The sequence below is a fragment of the Sesamum indicum genome, linkage group LG11, assembly GCF_000512975.1.
Source record: "Sesamum indicum cultivar Zhongzhi No. 13 linkage group LG11, S_indicum_v1.0, whole genome shotgun sequence".
NCBI lineage: Eukaryota > Viridiplantae > Streptophyta > Magnoliopsida > Lamiales > Pedaliaceae > Sesamum > Sesamum indicum.
Genome location: NC_026155.1, coordinates 15,174,973 through 15,202,059, shown reverse-complemented (window position 1 = coordinate 15,202,059; position 27,087 = coordinate 15,174,973). Strand labels below are relative to the sequence as shown.

General features: G+C 37.2%; 5 protein-coding genes and 1 long non-coding RNA gene across 6 annotated transcripts in view; 3 read left to right on the top strand and 3 right to left on the bottom strand.

Annotated features, from left to right (window-relative positions):
* Window positions 1–4,478, top strand: part of LOC105174651 — an 8,887-nt gene extending 4,409 nt beyond the window's left edge. Inside the window, exons 3-9 of the mRNA XM_011096822.2 lie at window positions 296–388; window positions 1,144–1,326; window positions 1,413–1,515; window positions 1,610–1,795; window positions 2,217–3,397; window positions 3,525–3,925; window positions 4,024–4,478. Of these exons, the coding sequence (XP_011095124.1) occupies window positions 296–388; window positions 1,144–1,326; window positions 1,413–1,515; window positions 1,610–1,795; window positions 2,217–3,397; window positions 3,525–3,925; window positions 4,024–4,078 (2,202 nt within the window). The 3' untranslated portion in view covers window positions 4,079–4,478. The remainder of the gene's footprint in view (window positions 1–295; window positions 389–1,143; window positions 1,327–1,412; window positions 1,516–1,609; window positions 1,796–2,216; window positions 3,398–3,524; window positions 3,926–4,023) is intronic.
* On the top strand, window positions 5,856–11,052 carry LOC105174649 (probable serine/threonine-protein kinase WNK5). The gene is made up of 7 exons (XM_011096817.2): window positions 5,856–6,800; window positions 7,944–8,209; window positions 8,385–8,608; window positions 8,833–8,990; window positions 9,082–9,400; window positions 9,628–9,987; window positions 10,076–11,052. The coding sequence occupies exons 1-7, from the start codon at window positions 6,714–6,716 to the stop codon at window positions 10,522–10,524; spliced, it is 1,863 nt and encodes a 620-aa protein (XP_011095119.1). The 5' UTR covers window positions 5,856–6,713; the 3' UTR covers window positions 10,525–11,052.
* On the bottom strand, window positions 10,454–11,410 carry LOC110012815. Its single transcript, XR_002288018.1, has 2 exons — window positions 11,294–11,410; window positions 10,454–11,204 (listed from the first exon to the last, which is right to left on the bottom strand). It is a non-coding gene; the product is annotated as an uncharacterized LOC110012815 (long non-coding RNA).
* LOC105174650 lies at window positions 11,528–13,579 on the top strand. The gene is made up of 3 exons (XM_011096820.2): window positions 11,528–12,030; window positions 12,496–12,769; window positions 13,151–13,579. Exons 1-3 carry the CDS (start codon window positions 11,564–11,566, stop codon window positions 13,382–13,384), a joined length of 975 nt encoding a protein of 324 aa, XP_011095122.1. The 5' UTR covers window positions 11,528–11,563; the 3' UTR covers window positions 13,385–13,579.
* On the bottom strand, window positions 17,959–19,879 carry LOC105174648 (transcription repressor OFP1). The gene has a single exon (XM_011096816.2). It carries the CDS (start codon window positions 19,672–19,674, stop codon window positions 18,439–18,441), a length of 1,236 nt encoding a protein of 411 aa, XP_011095118.1. The 5' UTR covers window positions 19,675–19,879; the 3' UTR covers window positions 17,959–18,438.
* On the bottom strand, window positions 22,257–25,044 carry LOC105174646 (U-box domain-containing protein 16). Its single transcript, XM_011096815.2, has one exon. The coding sequence runs from the start codon at window positions 24,407–24,409 to the stop codon at window positions 22,373–22,375; it is 2,037 nt and encodes a 678-aa protein (XP_011095117.1). The 5' UTR covers window positions 24,410–25,044; the 3' UTR covers window positions 22,257–22,372.

The following is a 27,087-nucleotide window of genomic DNA, read 5'->3' as shown; positions in this document are numbered from 1 at the left end:
TCAGCAGGTGGAGATTTTCTTGACACCTGGCTCAAGCTTAAGATTTGTCTTTTGCCTTTAATTGGGTCTAATGGTACTCTTATCTTGTATTAAGTTAGAGTATTTTGTACTGTGGATCGATTTTTGTTTAGACAATAGTAAGCTCTAAATTGTGTGCCTCACATGCCATTTTCAGTTGGAACTTTTTTAGTGAAGGTTAGATATTTGTTCAAGATTTCAGCTTATATCATTGGAAATCTTGTGCAAGTTTATGAATATTTTCCCGTCTTAATGAAATGGAGCTCTTATATGGCAGGTTAAGCTTGTGAAATGTATTGTTCAAGATATTGTTGTTGACGTATCCTTTAACCAAATTGGGGGCCTTTGTACTTTATGCTTTCTGGAGCAGGTAACTTTTGTTATGTAATTGTGAAAGTTAAGAACTGTTGAGGGATTTATCTGAATACTTGCCCAGGATGTTTCATTACGACTGATGCTTCCAGTGGTCTCTAATTTGTTGATTAAGACATGGTTGTACGCTAATGGATTAAGCATGACATATGTGGTTCATTGAGAATTGAGATGTAACTTCTAGTGCAATGAGTGATTAATGTTGTATTTTACTTATTCATATTTGACTCATGTGAAAATCATACATATCGTGTCTGCTATACAATTATTTTATGATTAGTGTATATACACAGGTATGTTTTTATGTTTGTTAATGAATATTAAACAAGAATTGTTACATGATGTTATCAATGTATTTTATGTTATGAGTTACAATAGATATGTTGCCAAACAAAATTAATTGTCATATTAAATATATTTATCAATTTGTGTTGTTTATGAAATTACTCGTTTCATAATAGCTTTTATAAATACAAACAGCTTTTTGTACTCCATTCTAACGATGAAAAGAAACTTGATGAGACATTTAGCTCTAGTACAATATGCATCCTCTTCTTTACTTGCATGTTCCATCCTCTAATGCAAGAATTGCTAATTCCGTAGACTTAATAATTTATTATTTCTCTGTTACTTTACTTTTGGGCCTGATACTTAGTCTTATGAGAATTGCACAAAATCAAATCCATTCAAGTTATGTAAATGAAGGTGGATTCACGAATTTTAAATGTTGACAGTTGTGATGCATTTGTTCAGGTTGATCGCCTCATTGGCAAAGATCATCTGTTTAAGCGCAGTATTATCCTGATCAAAGCATGGTGCTACTATGAAAGTCGTATCCTTGGTGCTCATCATGGTTTGATTTCTACATATGCTTTGGAGACGTTGGTTTTGTACATTTTCCATCTTTTTCACTCAACGTTAGATGGGCCTTTAGCTGTGAGTTCTTGTGGTTATAATCCATTTCTTCAAATTGCCTTGACATAATAAACCTTATAAGTTATAACGGTAATCTTTTGCTTTAGGTTCTATATAAGTTTTTGGACTATTTCAGCAAATTTGATTGGGAGACCTACTGTATTAGCTTAAATGGCCCTGTTCGCCTCTCTTCATTGCCAGCTATTGTTGGTGAGTGTCATTTTCTTGATCGGGATCACAAATATTACATAATTAGATCTTACAACTGCCATTTAACTGTTTATTCTGTTCTCTATTTTTTCAGCTGAGATGCCAGAAGATAGTGACAGAGATTTACTGCTAAGCAGCGATTTCTTAAGTTCATGTATTGGCATGTTTTCAGTTCCTTCAAGAGGTGGCGACAAAAATTCTCGTGGGTTTCAGCGGAAACATCTTAACATAGTTGATCCACTGAAAGAGATCAATAATCTTGGACGTAGTGTCAGTAAAGGTATGAATCATTTTTGTTGCTAATGTGAGTGAAGCAAAGTTATTAATCATTGTTTTATTTGTTAGAGAAGACAACTGTAGGTCACGCCTGTTTGTCTTATTGAATGAATATGAGATGAGTTGTATATAAGATATTTTCACCCTGCTTATGTCTTATGATTTTCTCGTCAAAGTCTCAGGATAGATGCCTGTTTGATATCTTGTTTACAAATATGAACACAAACCACTCTTCCTGGAAAAATAAATTACCTTATGTACGCTCCAGCAATATTTTGCGTTTCAAAGCTCAATGAGTGCGCATCTGCTTGGATACCTTAACTGTAGCTCTGTGCTTCCTTCTGATGCTAACTCTAGATTTTTTGCAATAAAGTTCAGTTGGCTGCATCTTGTGTTTACATTTTTTACCATCGTATTCTGTACAGGAAACTTCTACCGCATACGCAGTGCTTTCTCTTATGGGGCTAGAAAACTTGCACGGATACTTACGCAGCCTGAAGATTCTATTGCTACTGAGCTTCACAAATTCTTCTCCAACACTATGGCTAGGCATGGAGGTGGAAAGAGGCCTGACGTTCAGGATTTTGACCCCTCCGTAATTTGCAACAGGCCCATCTCCGCAATGCCTGTTCCAGAGGCTGGGTTGTCTAAAACTGATAACTTAAACGAATACATCGATGAGCATGCTGGAGATTTTCAGCCCAGTTCAGGTAAATTTTCCCAAGATTTACTCAAAGGGACAGAAAGAAAATCAGATGTGGCAAATGGAGAGCCATACAGCAGCTTGGTGTTAAAACACCCAACATTGTTGCTGGACAGAGACCAGCCTTCTGAACCTAATGCTCTGGGTTCTCGTTTTCATGGAGATTCAAATGACCTTGCCACCTCTTCGCTTGGGGAGCTTAAGATTTCTGCTGGTTCATCCACACGTCAAACTCCAGTTATGAAGGAGAGTGTCACTGCAATTGCTAAGCCCTATCATGCACCTCACCTCTATTTTTCAAAATCGAAAAGTATGAGAGACCGAGAGCCAGATTCAGATAAGCAGGACAACTGTGGAAAGAGCACCTCTTCCTTGGTTTCATCAGGATCTGATGAAGGAAGAGATGATGCTGTTGGAAGCATGGACGAAAACCAATTTGTTGACAAAGATGAAGCAGTGGCTTCAAGCAAATCCAAGGATGTTTTTCCGGCTCCAAAGTCATTGTCTTTTTCAGGGGATCAAAATCATATGGATTCAGACCATGGCTCAACAAGAACAAGCGAGAGACCTGAAGCTTTAAACTCATCAGATCTCACTGGGGATTATGATAGTTACTTGCACTGCTTGCAATATGGTCGATGGTGCTATGAATATGCCTTAACTATTCATTCTTTGCACATGCCTCACTTGCCAACTGCTCCATATCAAGGCAGTAACAGTCCATGGGACGGTCTCCTGCCCCTGTCGCATTTTAAGCAGAACGGGTTTTCCCATCGACATCATAATGGCTTCCATCCAAGTCCAGCAATGTATACCATGCAACCTTTACTAGTACCAGGTGTCCCCTTTGGGTGGGAAGAGATGCCAAAACCCAGAGGAACAGGAACATACTTTCCAAATATGGTGTGCAACTGAACCTAATCTCTACAGTCATTATTTTGATTACATGGACTGTTCATGTGACTTTGTAGCTTCCTTTACCTATCACCTCTAATTTGCTGTCTGGGTTTTTTGCTTTGTTACTCTGCAGAGTCAATCCCCACAAGGTTATAGATCTTCGTCAATGAAAGCAAGGAATCAAGCACCATCAAGGTCTCCACGAACCAATGGGCGAAGTATGATATTTAGAGAGCCAAATATGCTAGACAGAAGCAGCCATGAATTGTCACAACCTCAAGTCCGTGTCGAGAAAAGTGTGATGGTTAGTTCTTCTGGTAACCACCCATCATTTTCTCCTCGTGGGAATGGGTATCCTAATGCAAATGGCTTATCGATCCAACATGAGGGGGTTGTTGAATTTGAATTGGTTGGACATGCATCTGGAACATCTGAATCAGATAAGAACAGGAAACAAAGATCCGTCTCTGGGTCCCCCAAAACTTTCTCAGGGACACAAAAGTCACGACCTGCATTGAGTAGGGAGCAGGATAGGTAAAGGAAACTTTGAATACATAACTATATACTGCTGTCTTTGGTCGCTGATATTGCTGGTCTTCTGTTTGAGCAATTTCCTTGCTCTGAACATGTAGGATTTCATTGAACCATCTGAAAGATGAAGATGATTTCCCTCCGTTGTCTGCCTGAAGAGCTGTGAACAAGACAATCTCTGTTATTTAGTCACTCGTAAACACGAGTGTACCAAAGGATTTTCTTCCAAACCAGTAAGCCCGAGGTTTCTGCCTCTGTGGCTTCTCGGCTGCTTGTGACAGATACTGAAAAAATTGTGGTTTTGCCTTTTGAAACTAATTTGAGTTAAGAGGATTTGTTTTTGTATCTGCACATTGTGGCAACTATCCCCCTGGTTTGGCAACATAGATTTAAATTTTAATATGAACTTTTGCGTAGGATGTTAAATTCTTAACGCAAACTTGTTTGTCTTCTCAGTTTAGCGATGATAAATATTGTTAAGAAGATTGTCAAATGTAGCTGAAGAGAATGAATTTTCTCTTGTTGCTAGTATGATAGAATATGTCATAATTGTGCATTTCAGTTCAGATCTCTCATTAATGTCCAAAGATGAACGCATTAAACTGATGTATGAGAATCCCATCTGCATGCTCAGAAATGTTCCACCATCGCAGCTAAAACTGCAAGTAGAGAGTGATTGTTTCTGGAATATTACGTTATAGGTCTACCTATAACACACACACCCATCTGGAGATTCTTACAGTGTGGATCATTATCAATTCAATGTAGATCTTAGTATTTCCGGACTTTTCTTAAGGAGAAAAAGTAGAAATATGATTAAACTATTTTCAGCACTCCAGACAGTAGCATATGGGTCCTATCTTTGTAGTCAGATATCTGAGATTGGATCTCTCACTAAGCTGAGTTGCAGTGCAGATGATGTTTCAGTTTTAAGAGAAGGGGTTTTTCAAATAACTGAATCATTGGGAATTAATTGATTAGACACGCCACTAGGCACTAGCAACCTCAACGGCCCTTATCTCAAGAACGAAGGACGCTTTCGAAATAAATTAACAGGACCACATAAATAAATTGCAATCATGGAATGTACATCGCAACTGTGACGCCACATGATTTAAATTTGATTAACTTTATTGCATTATTATGGGGTGTACGAAATGTAATTCGTTGTATCATGTCTTGAGCTAGACAATTCAAGAAATGCCACCCCCTGACCCTCCTGGGAATCCAAGTCAAATATCTTGTCATTTTCACTTCCATTATTTTAAGTAATTTTGCTATATATAACCCTTATTGGTTGCCAAAATTCGCAGGGGCTGCCTGCAATGCATCCATTATCAAAATAATCGTCGCTATCATAGAAAATTAGAAACAAGTTGATAATTTTTACTGTTGTTGCTGTATTATTGCTCTATTTTATCCATTGTTCTTAATACTATTATTATTGATTAATTGAAATTAGGTTCATTCATTCGTCAAATGACAAAGATTTAAATTCAAAAATTACACATATGTGTTAAAGATTAAACTCAAACATCACACAAGTATGAAATACCTTAGCTTTCCGACGTGTTTGGTGTTTGTTTAACCTTCTAATCTACCGCTAAACTTAAGCTAGACCTTACACAATTCCTAAGAGTTGTTTTTACATTGGTTTCAACTAAACATGATGATATTTTGTTGGCCGATTGTCAACCATTATTTTTTTTTTTATTGGAAAAAAAAAGGAAGAGAATACAAAGTGTGTACACATGTAGACACAGTATGTCCATTATAATCCAAGTCTCGATTATTGACAATTTAAAAATCATACTTGCGTAGAAAAACATCAGGGAGGTGATAACGTGGCAGTGGTATACAACACTTTGATACTGCGATAAATCATCTTTAATTAATCCTTTGACTCTGTCCACTTATGTCAGTACAATACATGTAACCGAAAAGCCAGTTTTTATGTGGCCAAATTGTATCTCGAAATACTGCATATAAGAGATCCCGTCAGCCCTCCGCCTGCCTTTTTCCTTCAATTCCAACAAGCAGCACTCTCCATCCCTAGCTCTCTAAATCTTTTCGTTTTTCTCAACAAGGAACGTCTTAATTGGTTTTATTTCAGTACGTTCTTGAAAATCATCAGGGATCGAATCTGTTGTTGGATCCATTGTGTTAATTACCACCAATGGTGCTGCCAAAACGTGGCCACAGATTTTTCAAATTCAGAATTAGTCCACTACTTTCTTTCAAGAATGCCCCACTTCTTGATGATGATTCCAGCTTCTGAAAACCTTTCTTCATAACGCATCGTCTCCACTGATTCTCTATTCAAGTCTCAACAAAACGACATAAAGATAATTATTCGCCTTCATCATCTCCACATCCAACAGTACTGTAATTACCTTAGAGAAAGAAAATATCTATTTTAGGGTATCATCCTATATATCCCTCCCTGTATTTTCTCCTTGCAACCAAATGATTTGTCAGGAGTACGAGTTTTCGCGTGAAGTTGTGGGAATGGCTTGGATTATGCTCAGGATTGATTACTCGAGGCTCTTCTGGCTCTTGTTTGGTGTCTTTTCATATGAGAATCACGAAGGAAAACCTCGGATCTCCTAGCATCTCTTTCTTTGTCTAATTCTCATCATCATCGCCGAAAATATATATATTTCAGATTTTAATTACTATAACAAAGTTTGAGTACATATATCTATCTATATAGTAGTAATAAATAGATATCAAGACACCGGCCATCTGAAAAGTTTTGAAGGGGCGATTTATTTAGATATATTGCATAATCATGTATGCAAGTCGGATCAGGGAAGCCGTTGATGGAGGAAATATGCAGTTGTATGTTGAAATGGATCCATCTGAACGATATGGTCGAGTAAGTTTCTAAGCTACCTATCAGCTTTGTGTAATTGTATTCTTGAGCTTTTCTTCAGCTGCTTGCATTCTTTTACATATTGCCTGTGCAGTAGTTAATCTTGTTTTCGCATTACTTGTGGCTTAATTATATCTAAGACTACTGAATGAAAGGGGTACTATAAACTCGGCAATTACTATTTGATGCTTAAATTTCTTCTTTTCCCAAGAAAACAAAATGTTGGAGATTACATGCATGAAGCATGTTACTAGAGATTTCTGGATCTGATATGTCATCGAAAAGGTGGGATCCAGGCAACTAGAAGCTTTTTCTTTCAAGAAGCACGATCTAGACAAGTCTAGGTTTGCTTTTTCTGAAGAGAAGCAAGTTGAAATATAAAAACTTCATGAAGAAAAGAAGCTTAACAAAATGCTGCTTAATAATTATTTAACTAGAGTTGACTTCAGAATGTCGTTTTGTCAATAAATACACATAATATTGCACCGTGCATCATCTAATATGATCACGATTAAGTGGTTCCGAAAATGTCATCTGGTTATATATGAGTTCTTTCCATGTATTGACTTTTTGCAGTTTATAGATAAGGCTGGTGGTTGAATAATTAAAAGAAACAACTAATTGCTCCTCTGCGGTCCCGCCTTTCTTTTAGTTCGCGAGAATTTATCTGCTAAATACCACCAAATATGTTAAATAAACAGATATTTAGACGTCCATAGTCACAGATATATGCAACTCTAAGTTGGTTAAACTCAAGTGCTATGCAAATAAAATAAGATTGGAGTAAAGTCCATCTTAATTAGCTTTCTGTATTTTCTATGATAACAATGCCTTGTTCGATAAAAAGGAAAAGAAATCTGAATTTTTGCTCCATTATCATCTTTTGGAGGATGAGGGACATAAAAATGCTACCGCCTGAGACCCATAAAATCTAACTATTGTGCTTATCGCATTCTATTTTCTATAGCTGATCTAAGTGGTAATGTTTAGACATTTTGTTAATATTTGAGAGGCATTCATCACAGAAATCAGGACCCTGCAATTGATCACTAGTTTGAATATTGCTTTAGGCATATCATGCATGTTATCATTTACCTTCTCAATATGCTTTAGGCATTCATCACACCATTTTGATGTCTTTTGCAGTTCAAAGATGTTCTTGGCAAAGGGGCAATGAAGACCGTGTATAGGGCATTTGATGAGTTGCTTGGAGTGGAAGTAGCTTGGAATCAGGTGAAACTCAATGATGTCTTTGGTTCACCTCAAGAGCTGCAGAGGCTTTACTCTGAAGTCCACCTCCTCAAGAGTCTTAATCACGACTCGATAATGAGATCCCGTGCTTCCTGGATTGACGTTGAACGAAGAACTTTCAACTTCATCACTGAAATGTTTACATCCGGCACCCTAAGAGAGTAATGTCACGAATCTATACAATTAATTTTACCATTTTATGAAAGAAAATCTGAAGTTCAAAGTATCAAATTGCTGATTGAGGAAGCTTAGTTGTGGTAGTCTATTACTAGATTTTGGGGGTGCTTTGATGTTCTCATATACCAAACCAACCAAATCTATCGTGATGTTCTACAGGTACAGGAAGAAGTACAAGCGGGTGAATATCCGAGCAATTAAGGATTGGGCTCGCCAAATTCTCGAGGGGCTTGATTATTTGCACCGTCATGATCCTCCAGTAATTCATCGGGATCTAAAGTGTGATAACATCTTTGTCAATGGCCATCTGGGGCAGGTTAAGCTCGGTGATCTGGGGTTAGCGGCCATTCTCCGTGGCACGAGCCATGCGCACAGTGTCATAGGTAACCATCTCCTCTTTCTTGTTAATTTGTTTTTATAGAATGTCTGTGCAGCAAATCAGGGTACAAGATTAGAATTTCACTGCATGATTCAAATTCATAAATATGGATTATAAAATGAAACCAATTAAGTTCCTGCATATAGTCTACCATTTAACTGAAATTTTATGTTAAATTGTGGAAGAAATCATACTAATAAAGAAAATGATTTTCATGATAACCATCAGGCACTCCTGAGTTTATGGCACCAGAATTATACGAAGAGGAATACGATGAGCTTGTAGATATTTACTCCTTCGGCATGTGTGTTCTAGAGATGCTCACTTCCGAATATCCATACAGTGAATGCTCGAACCCTGCTCAAATTTACAAGAAAGTGACTTCAGTAAGCTTCAAATTTGATTCAAAATTGTGACATTTCCTGCATGAAAAGCAGGAGAGCTGGATCTCATTAATTTCATGCCTTGTGAAAATAGGGAAAGTTGCCAGAGGCATTTTACCGGATTGAAGACGTAGAAGCTCGGAGGTTTGTGGGAAGGTGCTTGGAGAAGGCTGCAAATAGGCCATCTGCCCGTGAACTTTTGATGGATCCCTTTCTTTCAGTTGAAGAGGTTGAAGAATTGCTTGCGAATGTCGCTAAGATCCCATCTCAGAAGGCTGCGCTGAGTGGAAAATCTGAGGAATTGCTACCGCTGTCGGTTGTTCAGGCAAGGAGCACCGACATGTCTATCACGGGGACTTTGAATCAGGAGGATGACACCATATTCCTCAAAGTACATATTTCTGATAAAGATGGTATTGGCTCCAAAATTCTCAGAATTTTTCCTACCTGTTTTCCATTTGAAGTTCTTTGAGTTTCATTTAGCCTTCTGATAGATTTGTAAGAGTTTCAGCCACATTTTCTAAGAGATTTAAGCCCGTGTTGCACACAAGCTATAAGTTGGTCATACTATTGAAATAAAGTTAGACTAATCACCGTTTTTATGAACTATACTTGCAATTCTAATAGTTCCAAAATTCAGGTTCTGCTAGAAACATCTACTTCCCGTTCGACATTATGAGCGACACTTCATTGGACGTAGCAACAGAGATGGTTAAGGAATTAGAAATAACAGATTGGGATCCACTTGAGATTGCTGATATGATCGGTGAAGAAATTTCCACTTTGGTTCCGTCCTGGAAGGATTCCTGCTCTTCCCTAATCAACCAGCAGCATAGTTTCAACTATGCCGACGAGGAAGATGATAATGACGATAACGGCCCCCACCACCCTTTCTATTCTACCTCCTCCTTTTCTTCCTCCCATGCTTCCCTGCCAGGTCTTTTCTCTCTTTCCGATGCTGAATTTTACCAGGCAAAAGCACTACATGATTGGCATCAAGGTATGCACATTTGAATAGTTTTCTCATTCTTTAAAGTATTCAAGGGTAATTTCTCTTTTTCTCATTACAACATGACCTTTTGATGCAGAGGACACAACTTCCATTGATGATGCCAGTTCGATAAGCTCATCTTGCTCTGATAAGTACTCCAATCTAAAGTACTATTCAGCAAATGAGGATAGTTTTCTTCCAATCTCTGACAAAGAAGAAATACATTGCATTGCAAAGACTCCAAAATGCACAAGGTTTGGTCCTGAGGGAAGCACAACCAGAAACTGCAACTTTAACGTGGTGGGATGTAGCTCAAAACGCCAGCAGAAAATGGTAAGGACTAGATCAATGGTGGACATACGCAGCCAATTGTTGCATCGGACACTTGTGGAGGAGATAAACAAGCGGCGGTTGTTCAAGACTGTTGGGGCGGTTGAGCACGTTGGATACCATGAGGTAGGTGATTTTTCTGAGGGTGAAAAGACAAGTGGTATTTCTAAAGGAAAATCCGTCAAAGAATGTGGGATAAGAGGGTTTAGATGGTGATGTTTTAGTAAAGAATCAGATGATTCTCGGTGTGAACTTTACATCCAGTCATGTTTGGTGTGTGATTCAAAGTGTGAAGCAGCTGTAATAAAACGCAATAAAGATTACTCTAAACACTACATTACTATTCATGTGTTTGCATTCCACATGCACATATAAATTTAATTGTCAGGAGGCAATTAATGTTAAAGGAGAATCGATTGGTCACTGCGGCTCAATTTCTTAAACTGGTACTGAGCCAGGAGGAGAAAAAACATCTTTGTACATTCCAATACTTAGAAATTCTGTACATGTGGACTTGTTTTGTCGAACAAAGAAGCTGCTCGAGTAGTCAGTAACGGAGTAGAATCAGAATGAAGAAGTATCTGCATTCTGCAGTTTTGTGGCCCACAAGAAGTATCTGCATTCGGCTCGGATCTTGTACTTAAATCTTAGTGTGGCATTTGTATCTTCATGCTTACCTTCATAGGATGTATAGGTAAGTGGTTTTGGTTGAAACCATACCATGTGTGGCATCAAAATTTGACACTATCAAGTGTAATATATCATTAGAATCCAGAGGAGAGGATTCTAAAATATCTTCAGTGCATCTTGCATTCTTCACTCATTTCCTTTTACATGAGTCATTTTTTTACCAGGGATGCTATCTTCACTCATCCTGAATTCCCTGCCACCAGTGGCTACACGCAAACACATGCACAAATACACTATTCATCGGAAACCAACAACTACAGTGTTTCAAGCATTGCTAATTTGTATGATCCGGTACCTTGTCAATCATAATAAAAATACACACCTCCCTCTTTATTCCGCCTTGCCTGTGAGTTTTGCTTATCCTTTGGCCAAACGGTCTGAAGCTTTAAACATGACTGAGTAATCTGCAAACAAAGTATAGTAGTGCAATGCAAGTAAGTATCAATGACACAGACGTGCTTCCTACGACTAGTCCGTGCACCCCAACCGGGGCCATGCACTTTTCAAACAATAAGCTTATGACTTCTTCTCATTTTACTCAGACTAATCTTTTTTTGATCTTCCAATGGAGAAAAAGAAAAGCCGCTTAATCTTTTCACCGTCGCCGGCGGCGCCACCTCCCTCGCCGATCCCGACAGGAAAAGGCTCCCGGTCCGCCGCGGATCAGATTTTATCTGAATACATAGATAAATCAATACAAATCCCCGAACTAAGACTTGCTCGGCAGGTTCAGGTTCACCAATTCAAACCGGAGGAAATCAGTTACGAATCCCTTCAAATGAGGGAAAAGGATTCAGTGAGAGGGTTGATGCGATCTGTTAGAGAGCTGGGAGTGTTCAAAATAATTGATCATGGAATATCGACGGAAGAGTTAAGAGTTGCTTTGGGTAATAGTGAAGGGATTTTCGGGCTAATGGTTGAGTGCTGCACAAGATATGGAGATCACGAGAAGCTTGTTTGGCGTGGGGATGATAACCAGATTATTGAAGAGGCTACCGCTATGATTGGCGAGCAGAAGCTTCAGGTTTTGCGGTAAGATTGACAATGACATCCATCGCCGTCGGCATCGGGTTTCAGTTTCCGCTCTTTTTTACTTGAGAGTTTTTCGGCAATTCCATTTCCCGGTTTCGGTAAAGAAAAAACAATAATATTCAACTAAACAAAAAGGGCCACACCCAAAAGATAAATGGGCTTAGTGAGTGTTGTGGCCCAAAGATGTTTTTGGTTTTTTAATCCTCATCTCTTTTTCAGTATTGGTGGCTTATATTTTTGCACAAGTTAGAATATATAAGTATTCCCCCAAACTAGTTAATCCAAATCAACATAAATAGTTTCTTTGATAGGACAAATATTTCAATTCCATAAAATTAAATCAATCACAGACCAAACAATAATATAATCAAATCAGACAAGTATGTACGTATACATTAACATCACCTGATTAATTAGTATGACAAGCCAATTGTGTCTCAAATGCAATTGTATTTTTGTATGCAGCCAAAAAGTGGAGAGGGTAGCAAGACAACTGGAAGGAATTGCACAAGAGTTGAGTGAGGTTATTGGTGATGTTCAATTAGGTGAGTCCACATTGAGCATATACAGCTACCATCCACCTAACATCATCCATCCAACTTCATCTACACCCCAAATTTCAGCTCCATATGCTTTCACCCTCCATCTTTTGCTAGACCCAACTCAACTTTGTCTCCAAGACTTGTCCTTCCGCACCACCCCAGATACCATTGTTGTGACGATGGGGCAGGAGATTGAGGTGAGTTTAAGTAATATTCTGGAGACGTAGAGGGCCTCAAGCTAAGCTTATTGAGTTTGAATTCAAACAAACTTTTAACTAATTCGAGCAATTTTAAAAGTTTTTAGTCGTTAACACACATTAATTTATTGGACTTTTCAAGTTGATCTAAGATACGAGGCTTCAATTATTTCAATCTTAATATGGAGTAATTCGATTTTTATGAATTTTCTAGTTAAAAGGACATAGTAATTGTGGTCGTTGAATTGCTTGTGATATTATAATATATTACTAATTATGTTATTGTACAACATGCACTTACACGTCTGACCACCGTCAATTTCTCTTAAATACTACCCAACTCATAGCATGAAATATTAATCCAAGCTTTGCTTTTTTCAGGAACGGAGTTTAGGGGAATTCAAATCTTCCCAAGGTAAATTACTGTTGAAGCCTTTTCTTCACATAAACAGACCATCATTTTCGATTGAACAGAAATGGTCAGCTTCAAATGCTGTCGGTGACTTGCGAAATGCTGTCGGTGAATCTAACAAAATAATTTCCCTGTCCGATCAGATTTTGATTCTTCTCCTGGTAGCATTTCTCTACAACTCTTTATCTTATATATTTTCCTGAGGGTCGACCATCAACAACTTGGTTTGTACGTATACCTCATCATCAACAACCAGAACCATCTTGATTGATGCTTGTTAGGTCATATCCTAGAATTTCGTGATGCTGTTCGATCTCAATCTATAATGCTACCTTGTCACTTAGCTTCCGTTTTCAAAGTGGTAATTAATACATGTTCCTTTTTGATTGATATATAAATGCAGCTTAATTATCAATTTTCTCTTCTTCAAAATTTAACAAGTTTGGATTGGGATTGGTAAAAGTTGTATAACTAAAGTGCTAATTAAACCGTTTGATCAATTATATGAAATTAGGATGACAAGTGAAGTTAATCATAGGCAAGAAAGTGGTTGATTAGCTCTTAAACCGTTGATCAATCCATAATTATTATGCAGTCGGGCCTAATTAATGATTGAATACATGGAATGGGAGAGGTAGAAATGAGTATGTGATGATTGATATATAAAGCAGTTAGGAAGGATCCATCAATCAATCTTGATTGTTTCATCTCTTTCAGTAAAATCACACATCTACTCCATACACAATCCCACCCCACAACTTTAGTTAATCATTTTAATTTGGTAGATAATATTGGTGCAGGTGGCTATACCTCGACTCTATACTAGACTTGATTAACAAAGTCATACTGCTTAATAATTCATGCCACCTCACTTTTTCCACTGTACAAATTATATACATTATTATTTATTATAACTAGATCATGACTTTTTGTTATCAATATTCTTATTTAGACATATATGTTAGTCAATAATATATATGTACACGTTATTCGTTCAGAATTGCTAATGATACTTTTGTATTATAAAGTTAATTAAAATGTCAAACGCAATATACTCATAAGTTGAAAATTTTTGTTTCGTCCTTTCAATAAAGTCTTAGAAGTTGTTGTGGATAAATAATAGCATAATGCTGAAATAAAGTATTCAAGAATATATGAGTATTTTGGTGCAACATCGATCAATGTCTTAATCAAAATCTTAATCAAGATCTTAAAGTAAGACATATAAGAATATGATCATGGAAGAAGAAATTTAAAGATTACTATACACAAAAAGGTAGTGATTTAATGGGTAGGTGGTTCCACGTTACAATTTGGTATCTTATTTTGTTTAATGAAAAAAGTGAAACAAGTAAAAAGAATTAAAGTTTGAGAAGGACTAATTTTTTCTATATATATTTGGATATGAAAATAAAAATACTGATGCTAAAGGTGATAGATAAGAGATAAAATATAATAATCAAATAGTGTGATTTATTCTTTTTGAGTAGTAAAAGTTATATTAGAATATCATTTTTATAAATATGAAATAAAATGAGAAATTTCTTACAGACATCTCGCTCATAAATTGTTCTTCTTCATGATGTTGGAGGGGAGAAAATCTAATTAGTTGAATGGTCTTCATCAAGACCCCACAGAAATCTAATGACGCTACGTGCAAGATTTATCACTTTGATTATGGCCGAACATCTTAATTGATCATTAATTACTCGCATGTTAGTGTTAAGTTTCAGAATCAATTATTTTTAAACATACATCATTTATTCAAAACAATTATATTATATTAAACTTTAATTTGTTTTATTAGGGCCCAATTAATCGCATTATATATAACTCATATGATAAATATATATGATTCACTCTCCAAGTAGTTAACTCGGAATATATGAAAACTAGTCGAGAAAAGAAATTTGCATATAGGAGTAATATGGTTTATAAGACAGAATTTAGCAATAATTTATAGTGTTATAGAAAAGCTTCTCATTCTCATTGATAATTAATGTAAGACAGTCCCTTAGACGAGGATTTTGAAGAGATATATAGTCTCGCTCCCACATCCAACCCCAAAGATAATGTTGCAAAAAACTAATATGAATGGAATTGTAATTTTGCATATTTACTTGAGAAGCAATCCAATACGATTGAACAATCTTTAAGTACAAACTTGTTCAATTCTTTTTCATCCATCCCTTTCTATGGAACTAAAAAGGGTAAAAGTAGTACTACTTAATTAGGTATATTTACGACACGGTATTGTAAAAAATATAATTAATATTGTACCTCAATTCCATGGATAACATAATACTTTAGTGGTTAGATTAATAGGAACACATGGATGTCCTTAATCTTCATCAATTGGTAAAATCTGTTTTGTCCTCCATCCATCACTAATTATAATACCATCTGAAAAATCTCGTACCTTAGAGGCTAAGCAGAGAAGAAAAGGGCGATAGGGTTTGGTTCTTGTCTGTATTTGGTGCAAGATTGAGAGATGAAAATGAAATAAAACATAAGATGTTGAAAAAAAAGGAGGAGGACAGAAAGGGGCAGCTATGATGGATACAGGAAGACATGAGCACATGGAGAAGTAATGTTTTCTTGTACTGCCACCCGTGTGCGCAGACTTCCGTCCACACGCACACAAATCAATGAAACCAAGCAAGAAATCCACATTGTCTAATATCCATGCATCAATTGCCGCATGATGGAAAATATAATAGCACAAGGCAGGATTGATAATAGAGAGGACACGACGGGGAAATGAAATTTGGAAAAACAAAGAGGATATGGTGAAATTAATTAATTTGAGTAAGATGAGAGAAAATGGGGTGACCCCATAAGGGAAGGGTATCCATTCTTTTAATTAGAGGAAACCCCACCGGAATGTACGCATTGTGTCGGGGGGCCTGGCCTGGAGGGAGGCTGCAGGATATATATATATGAACCCAAAAATCTTATTAGCTAGTATCCATCCACATCATCTACCTTACAATAATATATATATATATATATATATATCTTATTCACCTTGTGTTTTTCTCATCAAAGAGGTCTCCTCTTGCTCTTGCTCTTGTGGCCCGCCCACACGGACCATATATAATCAATTCCACCGCCCGTCCCTTTCCTCCCCATCATTTTGTTCTGCATATATATATATATCTATATACCCTCTTCCGTCCACATTAGAATATATGCAAAATGCAATGTTTTTTTATTAACAAATTAGTTTAGGTACGTACGTAGTATAATCAATGATTTCTCTGACTTCTGTGCCATTAATAAACTAATAAATCATCATACTGACTCGGTAATATTTAATTAGTAGGTTTTAATTTATGATGCGATTCCCTCATTTTTGTAATCAGCAAATTAAGTCTTTTAATTTTAAGCCCTAAATAATAAGAAGTCAATTATTTTGGGACAATATATATATATATATGTATACATATAGCACCACGACAAAGTGAATATATTTTGGAGATTATGTGGGTGCGGATGGGAATTTATAACATGTCATCCTATACAGAAAAATGATCATATTTTGGGTATGGATTAAGCTAATTAAGGGGGAAGATCAACTCGTAAATTACAACATGTGGAAAATAAAAGAGGATCTACTAATTAATTAGAATTGGTTTTCAGTGGACGTGTTGTGTTGTCCATTCCTAGGAAAAATATAAAAGAAAGAGACGGAGTATTGAAAACATGTTTTTTTTCCCTTAATTAATAGAGAAGGGACCAACTAAATATTGATCAATTTAAAACCCTTTATATATATATATAAAAATAACTATTATCATTTTAAAAGATAATAAATATTTTTACTATATATTAAATGCCAATGTCAACAAAAATAGCCCAAATTAATTAAGTTGATAGACCAGAAAAAAATAGGTCATTTAATGAATTGTGGCTTGTCTTTGGGGCAACAAAGATGCCGCATTCCAACACAAGATAAAAATTAAAAAGTCAAGTAATTAATTAATGGGAATGACATTTAATGCACAGCTACTTATAACATAAATATGGTAATTACATATATGTGATGAATTGATGGTTCTATATGCGCTGCACCTCTTTCACATTTTGCATCAAATATGTTGTCCTATGCTAAAATAATTGAGCATCACGCAAACAACTTGATTTAATTTCTTTATAATAAAGGTACTCAACTTAAATAATAGAGTGCTGGTTTCACAATTAACAGTAAACTCCACTTGACATTAAAGTTGGTAATTAGTTGGGCAATTAAAAGAGTATCTAAGCGTATCATGCATGAGGGTTTTTTGTCCCGGAAAGAGAAGACATATATATCCACAATCACCGCTTTGCCTTTTCAAACAATATTACCGCCAATTTAATTACTCATTAATTTTGCAATCTAAACCAAAAATTTAATTACTAATGCATACTTTTATATTTCTAATTAACAAAGTAAATAATATATATATATATATATACCCCACTTCTCTATATATTTCTAATTCATGTTAATAAAAGGAAACAAATTTTTGTATATAAGTTGAGATAAGACTTTAATCTAATCCATTTATTCCCGGCGAGAAAAAAAGGAAATATTTTTGTGGCCACAATTAGCACATAATTTAATGTTTTACTGAATCTCCAAACCAAATACTAACTTGAATTCACTTTATATACATGAGTGGCCTCTCTTTCCTTTTTTGGAACTTTAGACAAAGATGCAACACCAAAGTCCAAAAAGCGTGCTAATTAAGTAAATCATATATGCATGCGTTTAATAAAAGCGCGCTGTAGGTAGGTATGTATTTGATTTGAATCTTCAACAGTTGTCACCAATCATTTTGGCTTTCTACCATATCAAATTTGCCATCAGGAATTAAAGCTGATATATTATGTAGTACCCGGAGAAACAGAACAGGGTGACGGCAGCCACAACTTTGAAAAACTCTACTTTGTCCTTAAAGCGTATCTTCTTTTTATGCCAATGGAACCATATCCTTTGGATCACTCAGCTTTTATTATACAAATTAACCCACCTATCTATATGCATACACATAATCCATATTTATTGCCAACTCCATAGATTGGTAATGGAGATTAGGAGTCTCCCAGCTGATCATCAACTTACAAGAACCTCATACGTACGTACATGTTTTCTGCTACACTTCAATTGCAACAAATTACTTACTTAATAACTACATTATTAATATATATATATATATCCAATTAATATACCTAAACAATTTATATATATATATATATGGACGCAAAATTACTACTTGAGACGAACGTGAACGAAGTCAAACCAAATTTGCTTGAACACATTGATGATGAGATCGTGATACTCATCAGAATTCAACGAAAGGTAGCATGCCAGGAGCTCTTCCAAATCCTTTGAAGCCCTGATGTTATTCTCCACGATCATCTCCATCATAGACTCCCTGAAGTCCCTCTGCGGATCCTTGGACGATTTCACCACCGCGAAACTCTCAGAAACACTGCGCCTTGACCCCCAACTTGAGTTTGATGATGCGCTCTTTCTGCCCTGGATCCGCCGGTTGGCAATTCTTGGAGAATTCATTCGGAGTTTCACCCCTGCAGATGATGAATTCCCGGACAATCTCCTGAGGGGACTCGTACTGGTTTTACTCTGATCTTTACTACTCCAAGTTCCGGAACTTAAGAAATCCTCTTTGACAACTTTAACAGACAGGGACCCGTACGCGTTTCTCTCCGAGAATTCCGCTGAGGTCCTCTGAATCTTTGTCGGCTCAGCATGTTTCTTTGTGATGATTGGAGGGAGGTGATCCAGTTCGGGAACCCTGTCAAACTCGCCATTCAACGGCTTGTTATCACCCGTCATGTCTACTACGATGTTTTCTGTTCTGCATTTACAGGAGGTTGAGAAATTGGAAATCATGCCGTCAGAAGAATCAGGGGTTAGGCCACGGTCTGATCCTGAGCCGTATTCAGTCAACACAGAGTCGCCCTCAGACGTAGAAGTTTGATCATCAAGAGGAGAATTTGGGTATTCTTCTGGAGTAGAATCAGGGGGCTTGTTCCAGACGGATTCCAGAGTGGCACGGCAGCTACAACTGGCAGAAATCGACGAGGAAACGAGCCGCTGGGGCTGCCTGTTGGGAGGCCTATTTCTCTTGGTGCTCCTTCTTCTCCTGGATGATTTTCGGGGTGGTTCTATTGGGAACTGTTTTTCCAAGATTCTTGTCTTAGTGGGGGAATTGGGGTGGAAAGTAAGGTCCCTAGAGAAGTAGTAGGATTTCCTCTGGTCTGACAGTTGGGATTGGCCTGTAATTTTGGATGGATGATTTGGTGGTGCAACTGATGAGGGTGAGAGTGATGATGATGCGGACGATGATAGCGACGATGGCGTTTGTTTCTTCTTAGTGGGGTTTGCGAGTTTGTGCTGGTTCCTAGGCTTGCTCATGTCCTTGAGCTTGTAAAACCAGGCATTTGGTATCATATCTGATAATCTGAACCTGTAATTCCCCATTTTGGAACCGAATTCTGATACTTTTTGTCTGAATGGGAGTGTGAGAAATAGAAGATATACAACACTCGTTTCTGCTGCTTATACACTCTGTATTGCTCTCTGGGACTGAATGAGCGACTATGATGTTGGATAAATAGGAAAGTGGGACTTTTATGGGTCCCACGTTTGAAGAAAAATTCTGTCGCAAAGCAAATGGCCACACAGGCCTGCGCTTTGTCCTTCCCCGAAATTCTATTGAAATTATTGTTTCTTTCCACCCCCACTTTTTTTTTGATGCCCCTAATCAATTTGCTTAAGTGCGTAACAGGAAAAGTTTGTTCCTTAGCAGCTGCTGTGGTGCAACTCTTATCAAGACATAACGACCATCCGTCCATATTGTTTATCCTAGTCATAATGACACTAACCAAACAATGAAACTGATTTGTTTGTCTTAATCATAATACAAATGTTACGGAAAGAGTCATCATTGCACGTATAACTTGTAGCATTCTATTAACATTCAATTTCATCAAATCTTGTTTTTCATTGTCTCAAGTTATACCCCAAACCTTATAATTTCCTACAAGCAGTTGTACAATAATTTAAATAGCTCCTTCCCAAAATATCGAAGCCCAACATGTAAGAGTAGGCATAGGCTATAGCCCATCTCATCCTCTATTTCAGGGAATCAATCATCAAAATCATGGATGTAACAACTGCATGTAAAAACTTTGTCATACAACATGTGCAATCTTCTTATGTTACTCAAATATGGAAGATGAGGGCATAGACACACCCACATGGCTGTCAAATTGGTATTCCCCTCCATAACCCCTTTTTAGTAAGAAAATCAATAGCACAATTCATCTTCTGATATAATGTGTGTATGACTTTTATTGGTAAGTTATAGCTGTGTTTGAGCCTCTTGTGATTGTGGTAGGGGCTCCTAAATTTTTAACACACGGATGACATTTCCATCTCAACTTTGTATTCGTTGAAAACGACAGTCTGGTACAAGGGAATTTAATTGAGACTTGAAAATCATTTTGAATAATGGGATTTATTCAAATGTAAACCAATTGTGTGAGTGTTGGATGGAATTCATGAGCCTGATCGAATGGAGGTTAATTGCTTCCAATTCAAGAAGAAGATTGGAACCTGTTATGTAATCTTCAAATCTTTATCTACATCTTACTAATTTTAACTAGATTCAATCTTAGTCCTAAATGTGTGAAAAGAATGGCAGAAAACTGAATTCCGTAGAGCAATACATCTTTCCTTTGAAATCCGATAGGGATGGTTGAAGAAACAGATGAGGAAAGGATACTACAACTTTCGTGGCTAGCTAGCTAGTGAAAATTCTACGCATTGCATGCATAGGTCGATTTAATCAGATAACACGTGACAGAGTGTGTTCTAACTATAATAATGTTGTGATGAGATTCAATGAAACATCTTTGTACAGTTTCTTTCTTTATTTTTTTCCTACATCTAATTGCACATGCGTGCAGCGGATAAGTACAACTAGATTTGACTAATTCATGAATATTGTGAATGACTTCATTTATTTACAATTAGGTACCACCTTAATTTCTGGTTGAATTTCATTCTTTTGTGATGATGGATGTAAATAATATTGAGTGAGTCCGAGGATTGAGAAAATGGAATAAGAAAAGAAAAATAAGTTATGATGTTTACAGTGATGGAGAGGAATGCAACTTCCAAGGGGTATCTACCCAAAAGAGCCATTTTGCTAAGCTCTTTCTTCATGGGGGCTAAAGCCTATATAGAGAGAGTGCTGCTAAAGTTGGGCAGGAAAGCAGGCTCCATATTCTTGCTCCAATCTTGGGCCAATCCCTCCCGCATTTTTGTCTTGTCCAGCTAAAATTAAGCCTCAACATTTATATCTTAAACTTCCCTAATTCGGGATTGTGTTTGCGAGATAATGGTTTCCAATAATCCTTCAGTTACGAAAAACTGCGGCAATTCATCACAAGACCGAATATATGCAACTCATATTGACTATTAAATCTTACTAGCACTATTGGAACTTTACTTTCCCCTTCAATGCAGTTTCTAATTAGGACTTTACGTTCTTCCCTTTTTCTTTGTTTTATGGCTGGACTTCGCGTTCAAACTCATAAATGAGTTCCAGTGGCAGCTATTCTGAATTACAAAAGCAAACTAATACAGAAACAAAAAGGCAACTGATGATAGGAACTGGTTATGAGATCAATTGCTTCAAGATTCCACCAACTGAACAAACTATGGGGAGGTGATGGAGATGTACTGCCACCAGGCATTTGGGGAACTCAACTCTTAGAAGTATCGAATGGATCATTTAAATTCACTGGGGTTTGGCTGATCCATATATCGATGTACTGTTTTAATTCGTTAACTAGGATTGAAGAACTTAATCCTCGCAACTGCAATAGAAGTCCAAAGGCTGTTATAGAGGGAAAAGACAAAGCAAAAGACTAAGGAGCCATTTTTTTAGTTGGCTAACATATTATTAGTTAACCATAAAATAAGTCTTTTCCCCCCACTGTATACAATTTTTGGCAGACAGATATTTGGAATTGGACATAGCACTCGGACAAGAACATTAACAAATTTAGAGAATCTATACTTGAGTAAATGAATGTGTATCGAACAAATGAATCTTGAAGAAACAATAATGCAAAATAAGCCAAAAAAAAAAAAAAAAAACGCAGCAACTTTATGCAGGCAATACTATCCTAGTTGAAGTCATATTCACAGTTGAAGAGGACTGAGTGTTGAAATGCTCTCCAATTAGTCCAGCTGCCCATCTCCTTAGAATCCTCAACAATGTAGCTGCTTTTCTTCTTGCGCGTCCCGTTCCCGTTCCCATTATTTCCCAAACCACTCTCTCAATCCCTGTTATTGCTGCAAGCTCTGCCACCATCTCCGATCCCCCTTTCCGACAAATATTCACTAGTGTTGCAGCTGCACTTTCTTTAGCTCTATCCGAACCATCTCTCAACACTGTTGTCAATTTCTTTATCAAATTCCCGTGATAAGCAGCTGAAATTGCTACTAATCCACCTCGTTTCACCACTACCTCAAGAATGGCCACCGCCTCCTCTACCAGCGTATCTATCACGTCGCCAATCATATCCACCACCCCACCCTCAATCAATTTGCCAACTGCCTCTCTATCTCCTGCCAAATTCAAGATTGCCATCATAGCGTCCCTCTTAGAATTTGTGGGTCCTACCCTTGCCAAATCGAGCAATGCCTTCACAACACGTGTCTTCTTCCCCAGCCTCTTCCGGTATGCATGTACGCCGGTCAAGCTAAAAATGGTGGCTGCCGCATTCCCCTTGGCCTCCCAGGTGGCACCCGACCTCAACACCTCAATAACGCCGTTTAGTACCCCGTCAGTCTCCATAATCCTTGTTTTATTAGCTTCTAGTATAGACAGGTTAAGAATGGTTGTAACGGCATTAATTTGGAGACTCGGATGTTCCGATCCCAGAAACTTGACCAACAAAGGCAAAGCCCCGGCCTCCGCAATGCAAGTTCGACTATCCGAATCAGTCTTAGCCAGGATACGAAGCTCGTGAACTAAGCGATCAACTACCTCTGTCGTTTGTGACGCCGTTAACTTATTCACCAGAAAGGAAACAGTCATCTTGATTGCTTCCAATGCGGTTTTATTCAAAACAACGCCGTTAGGTTTGACGTTAACTTCTGTTGACTCGAACGGTATCTTCTGATCGCGGCACCACATAGCTATCAAATTCTTCAACGCTAAATTGGGAATAAGTTGCGTGTGGGCCAGGGGCTGACCTGTCTTTGGACACGTGGCATGTCCTGATTCGATCCACATGGTTATCGACGACCGATCATAAGTCTGTCCGGTGGACACCACCACAGGATCTCTCATCAAGTCGAGAGAGATCGGACACCGGAAATCCGCTGGGATATTTACTTCTCCCGCCGATTTCTGCCGCCTGGTTGTGATTCTAGGCGTGGAGGCGCCGTACAACACGCACTTGGCATAGCGCACAAGTCCTATAAGCGCAATTACGTCCGCCTTTGATTTGTCGTCGTTTTGATTCTGAACTTCATCTTCGAGATTCTCAATTTCATTGCTGCAGCTCGTGGAATCACTTAAATTTAATCTCTCAAAAATCTCGGAAAGCTTCGAATGATCGGGGACAATTTCTCTTTTAATATTGTCCAGCATTTTCAGAACCTCGGTTCTCAGATTTTCATCGTCCCTATCCACACAGTCCGTAGCTTTTTCTGAACACTGCTTCTTGATCAAGTTTGCCAATTCTTCAACATCTTCGATCAAATTCAGCTCTTTTAGGGGCAGAATGTCGAGAATGGTGGATAATTCAACCATCAATTGATCAAAAGAAGTAGAAATTGAAGGAATTTGCGATAACAGCCACATTTTGCTGCAGCTGGAACAGTCTTCAAGCAACACCTTAATTCTTTGCAAAACTATGTACAATTCCTCAAAGCACAAAGCAGCAGAAGGCGGGAAAACATTTACCGGATTCCAAACGAGTTCCTCGAAAAGGATTGAAATCAGCCTCGATTTTCTGATGATTGATGCTGAGGCTTTCTTGAGAAGAATTCTCAGAGGCTGCAGAGATGAAATCTCCTGAGAGACAATAAACAGCGATCGAAGGAGCTTTTGATCGGAGAAATTCGGCGACACAAATGCTCCCAACGACGGCCGCCGTTTTCGAGCCGGAAAAGCCTCCTGCAACACAGCCATCCACCAACGCCGAAAACTAGGAAAAAATTGACGTCAAATTTGCAGTTAAGGATTTATGCGCGTGCGAAGATGAGCGTAACAAAAATTGAAGAATTGATGTATATTTGCAGGTAGATAGAGATGAAAGACTTTTTCTTGGAAGGAAAATTGAATTGAAATCAAGAAAGAAGGGTATGTATGAGCTGTGAATATGAACCAAACTTTGATGCTTCTTCTAAAGTTTACTTTTGACAAAAGAAAAGAAAAAAATATTATAAACAAATACAACTTCCAATTAATGGAGTAGTGTACAATGCCTAACACATTAACAAACTTAAATATGGTATTAGGTAGTCAGCAGTTTATCTATGTGTTGTTTGGGTGTTAACTCACTAAACAAATAATTCAAATATATATATATATATATATATATGGCTTTGTCTTTGTGATAAAAATTAAAAGATGGCGTTAGCATTTTGGCACTATTTCAATTAGGTCGATGGCAACGAAGCTCATCAAATTTATAAGCTTAAGTAAGTTTGAGGAATTCAAAACGACTCTGCCAAACAACAGCCGCCGAAAGTCGGCAACCCTCTCCCAAACTCATCTTCATAGCTTTTGTATTGTCTCCATATATTCAAGAATACCACTTAATTTACCTCAATATTCCAATTTATTACCTACACATGATTAACATAGCATTCATTTTGGATTCCAATGTAATGATCAGATACGCAGTATTTATAAATATTGATTTTACACATTATACAGATCACTCCTAACAATAAAAAATTGGGTTTGTGATACTTTTTTGTGGATGCACGTAGAATTTGTTAAAAATATAAATAATGTCGACGTTTTTTATTGGATGTATGAATAATTATCTAAAAAAAATATAAATAAATTGTGTAAACAAATCAGAAGATAGAGGTATATATATAATTATCTCAATTCAAAAATTTTGGTATAAAAAAAAAAAAAGAAACAAACAGGAAAAGATTGAATAAGGCAATGGCCAAGTTGTGCGTCCATGAATATAAAGGCGTGTGTGAAAAAAAAAACATAGAGAGAGAGAGAGATAAAGGTTGGCATATATGTAACATGATGAGCTGGAGGAGTGGGTGAATGGATAACAATTAAGAGGAGGGGGGCGGGGTAGGGGTATGGGTATGGTTGGTATGGACTTGTTCTGATCAAACTACGCAAATTATGAGGATTGATTAATTAATTAATTTGGTGGGGTTTCTGGATATTATACATCCAATTATACAACCTGGTCTTTTCTGCCTATATTCGGTTGGTTGGCGGCTATTTCTTTATCTTTTTTTTTTTTTTCTTCTTACATTAATGATTATGTCTGGTTAGGGACCAAGTCATACTTTGGGCGGCTGGTCTCAAACCATCAACATTGCTGTGTGCCTGTTAATTTTCACTAACAACGTATTGTGAAACAATTTAGTGTTAAGACGTATAGACGACTTGTGTTTTGTTCTTGGGTTTGAAAAATTAATGAAAACGTGGGAAGAGAACTTTTGGGATGTTTCCTGGTTGAGATATGCTAGCTACTTCAGCTTCAACGTCACTGGGAGGACAAAGTTTACATGGGGATAAGGCTTTCCCTTTTTACATCGCTTTTCCGCATTTCTTAATAATGTTCCCTGTATTTGCAATACCAAAAGCAAAAGCTTGCTCTCCGTATCTCCACCGCGGAATAGTGCTTCTCACACGCAAATTCTGTTTTTGCAGCCTTTTATTCTGTTTCCAAACTTATTATAAGGGATACTTGAATTTACACTTTTTTATCTTTAGTATGATACAAACTCTTTCGGTCTTTTGTAACATTATTTGTGACAATAAAATAAATATAATAATTTGTGTAATGATACTTATAATTTTTAAAAATGCATGCGTAATATTTTTAAAAAGTATAGATAATTTGTGTGAATAACATTGACGTTCTCAGTGACTGTATATATAATTATCTAAAAAGTACGAATAATTTGTACAAATAACCATAAGTTATATAGTGTAATAGTAATTATCCATTATTATATTTAGGTCATGTTTATCGGTATGTACTGGGCCGAATATCTGGGTTACTCCAATCTTAAGTTTGATTAGGTGGACTAGCCCAATCTTAAGTTCTATTATTCAATGATTCAAATCCACCCAACTTTAGTTTGATTAAGTTGCAGGCCAATTCATTGATTATTGTATTAATTTTGTGTTTCTCTTTGGTTAAGAGTTTGTCAACGGCATTGGAAATCTCCTTTTGAAATTCTCTACCATAAACTACCTTCTCTTACTCAATTACGTAGTCTTTGGTTGTTTATGTTGTGTAGCCAATGCCCATCCTACAAAACATAAATTTGAACCTTGAGCTTCCAAGTGCATTTTCGTTGGCTATAGCCAATCTCAAAAGGCTTATAAAGTTTATGAGGTTCATTGTAATATCATGTTCACATCTAGAGATGTAGTATTATATGAGAATATGTTTCCTTTTCAAGATATTCCTACAGAATCAGACCCCATCCATCTTCCTTTAACTATTCCAGAACCTGCACCTGATGATACTCCTGAGTTCCCTTCTGTACCTACCTTGTCGCCTGCTTCATCTGATCATACTTCCTCAATTCTTCAAAATAGTCCTGCTCCTATGCCACTTAGAAAATCACATAGACAATCCATTGGACCTGTTT

Excerpts from the sequence above, each read along its gene's own strand:
- LOC105174649 (XM_011096817.2), top strand. The coding sequence starts at position 6,714 with ATGTATGCAAGTCGGATCAGGGAAGCCGTTGATGGAGGAAATATGCAG. Across the intron at positions 8,609-8,832 it reads CCATGCGCACAGTGTCATAG|GCACTCCTGAGTTTATGGCA; the intron begins GTAACCATCTCC and ends GATAACCATCAG. Across the intron at positions 9,988-10,075 it reads ACTACATGATTGGCATCAAG|AGGACACAACTTCCATTGAT; the intron begins GTATGCACATTT and ends CTTTTGATGCAG.
- LOC105174650 (XM_011096820.2), top strand. The coding sequence starts at position 11,564 with ATGGAGAAAAAGAAAAGCCGCTTAATCTTTTCACCGTCGCCGGCGGCG. Across the intron at positions 12,031-12,495 it reads CAGAAGCTTCAGGTTTTGCG|CCAAAAAGTGGAGAGGGTAG; the intron begins GTAAGATTGACA and ends TTTTGTATGCAG. Across the intron at positions 12,770-13,150 it reads CGATGGGGCAGGAGATTGAG|GAACGGAGTTTAGGGGAATT; the intron begins GTGAGTTTAAGT and ends TGCTTTTTTCAG.
- LOC105174648 (XM_011096816.2), bottom strand. The coding sequence starts at position 19,674 with ATGGGGAATTACAGGTTCAGATTATCAGATATGATACCAAATGCCTGG.
- LOC105174646 (XM_011096815.2), bottom strand. The coding sequence starts at position 24,409 with ATGGCTGTGTTGCAGGAGGCTTTTCCGGCTCGAAAACGGCGGCCGTCG.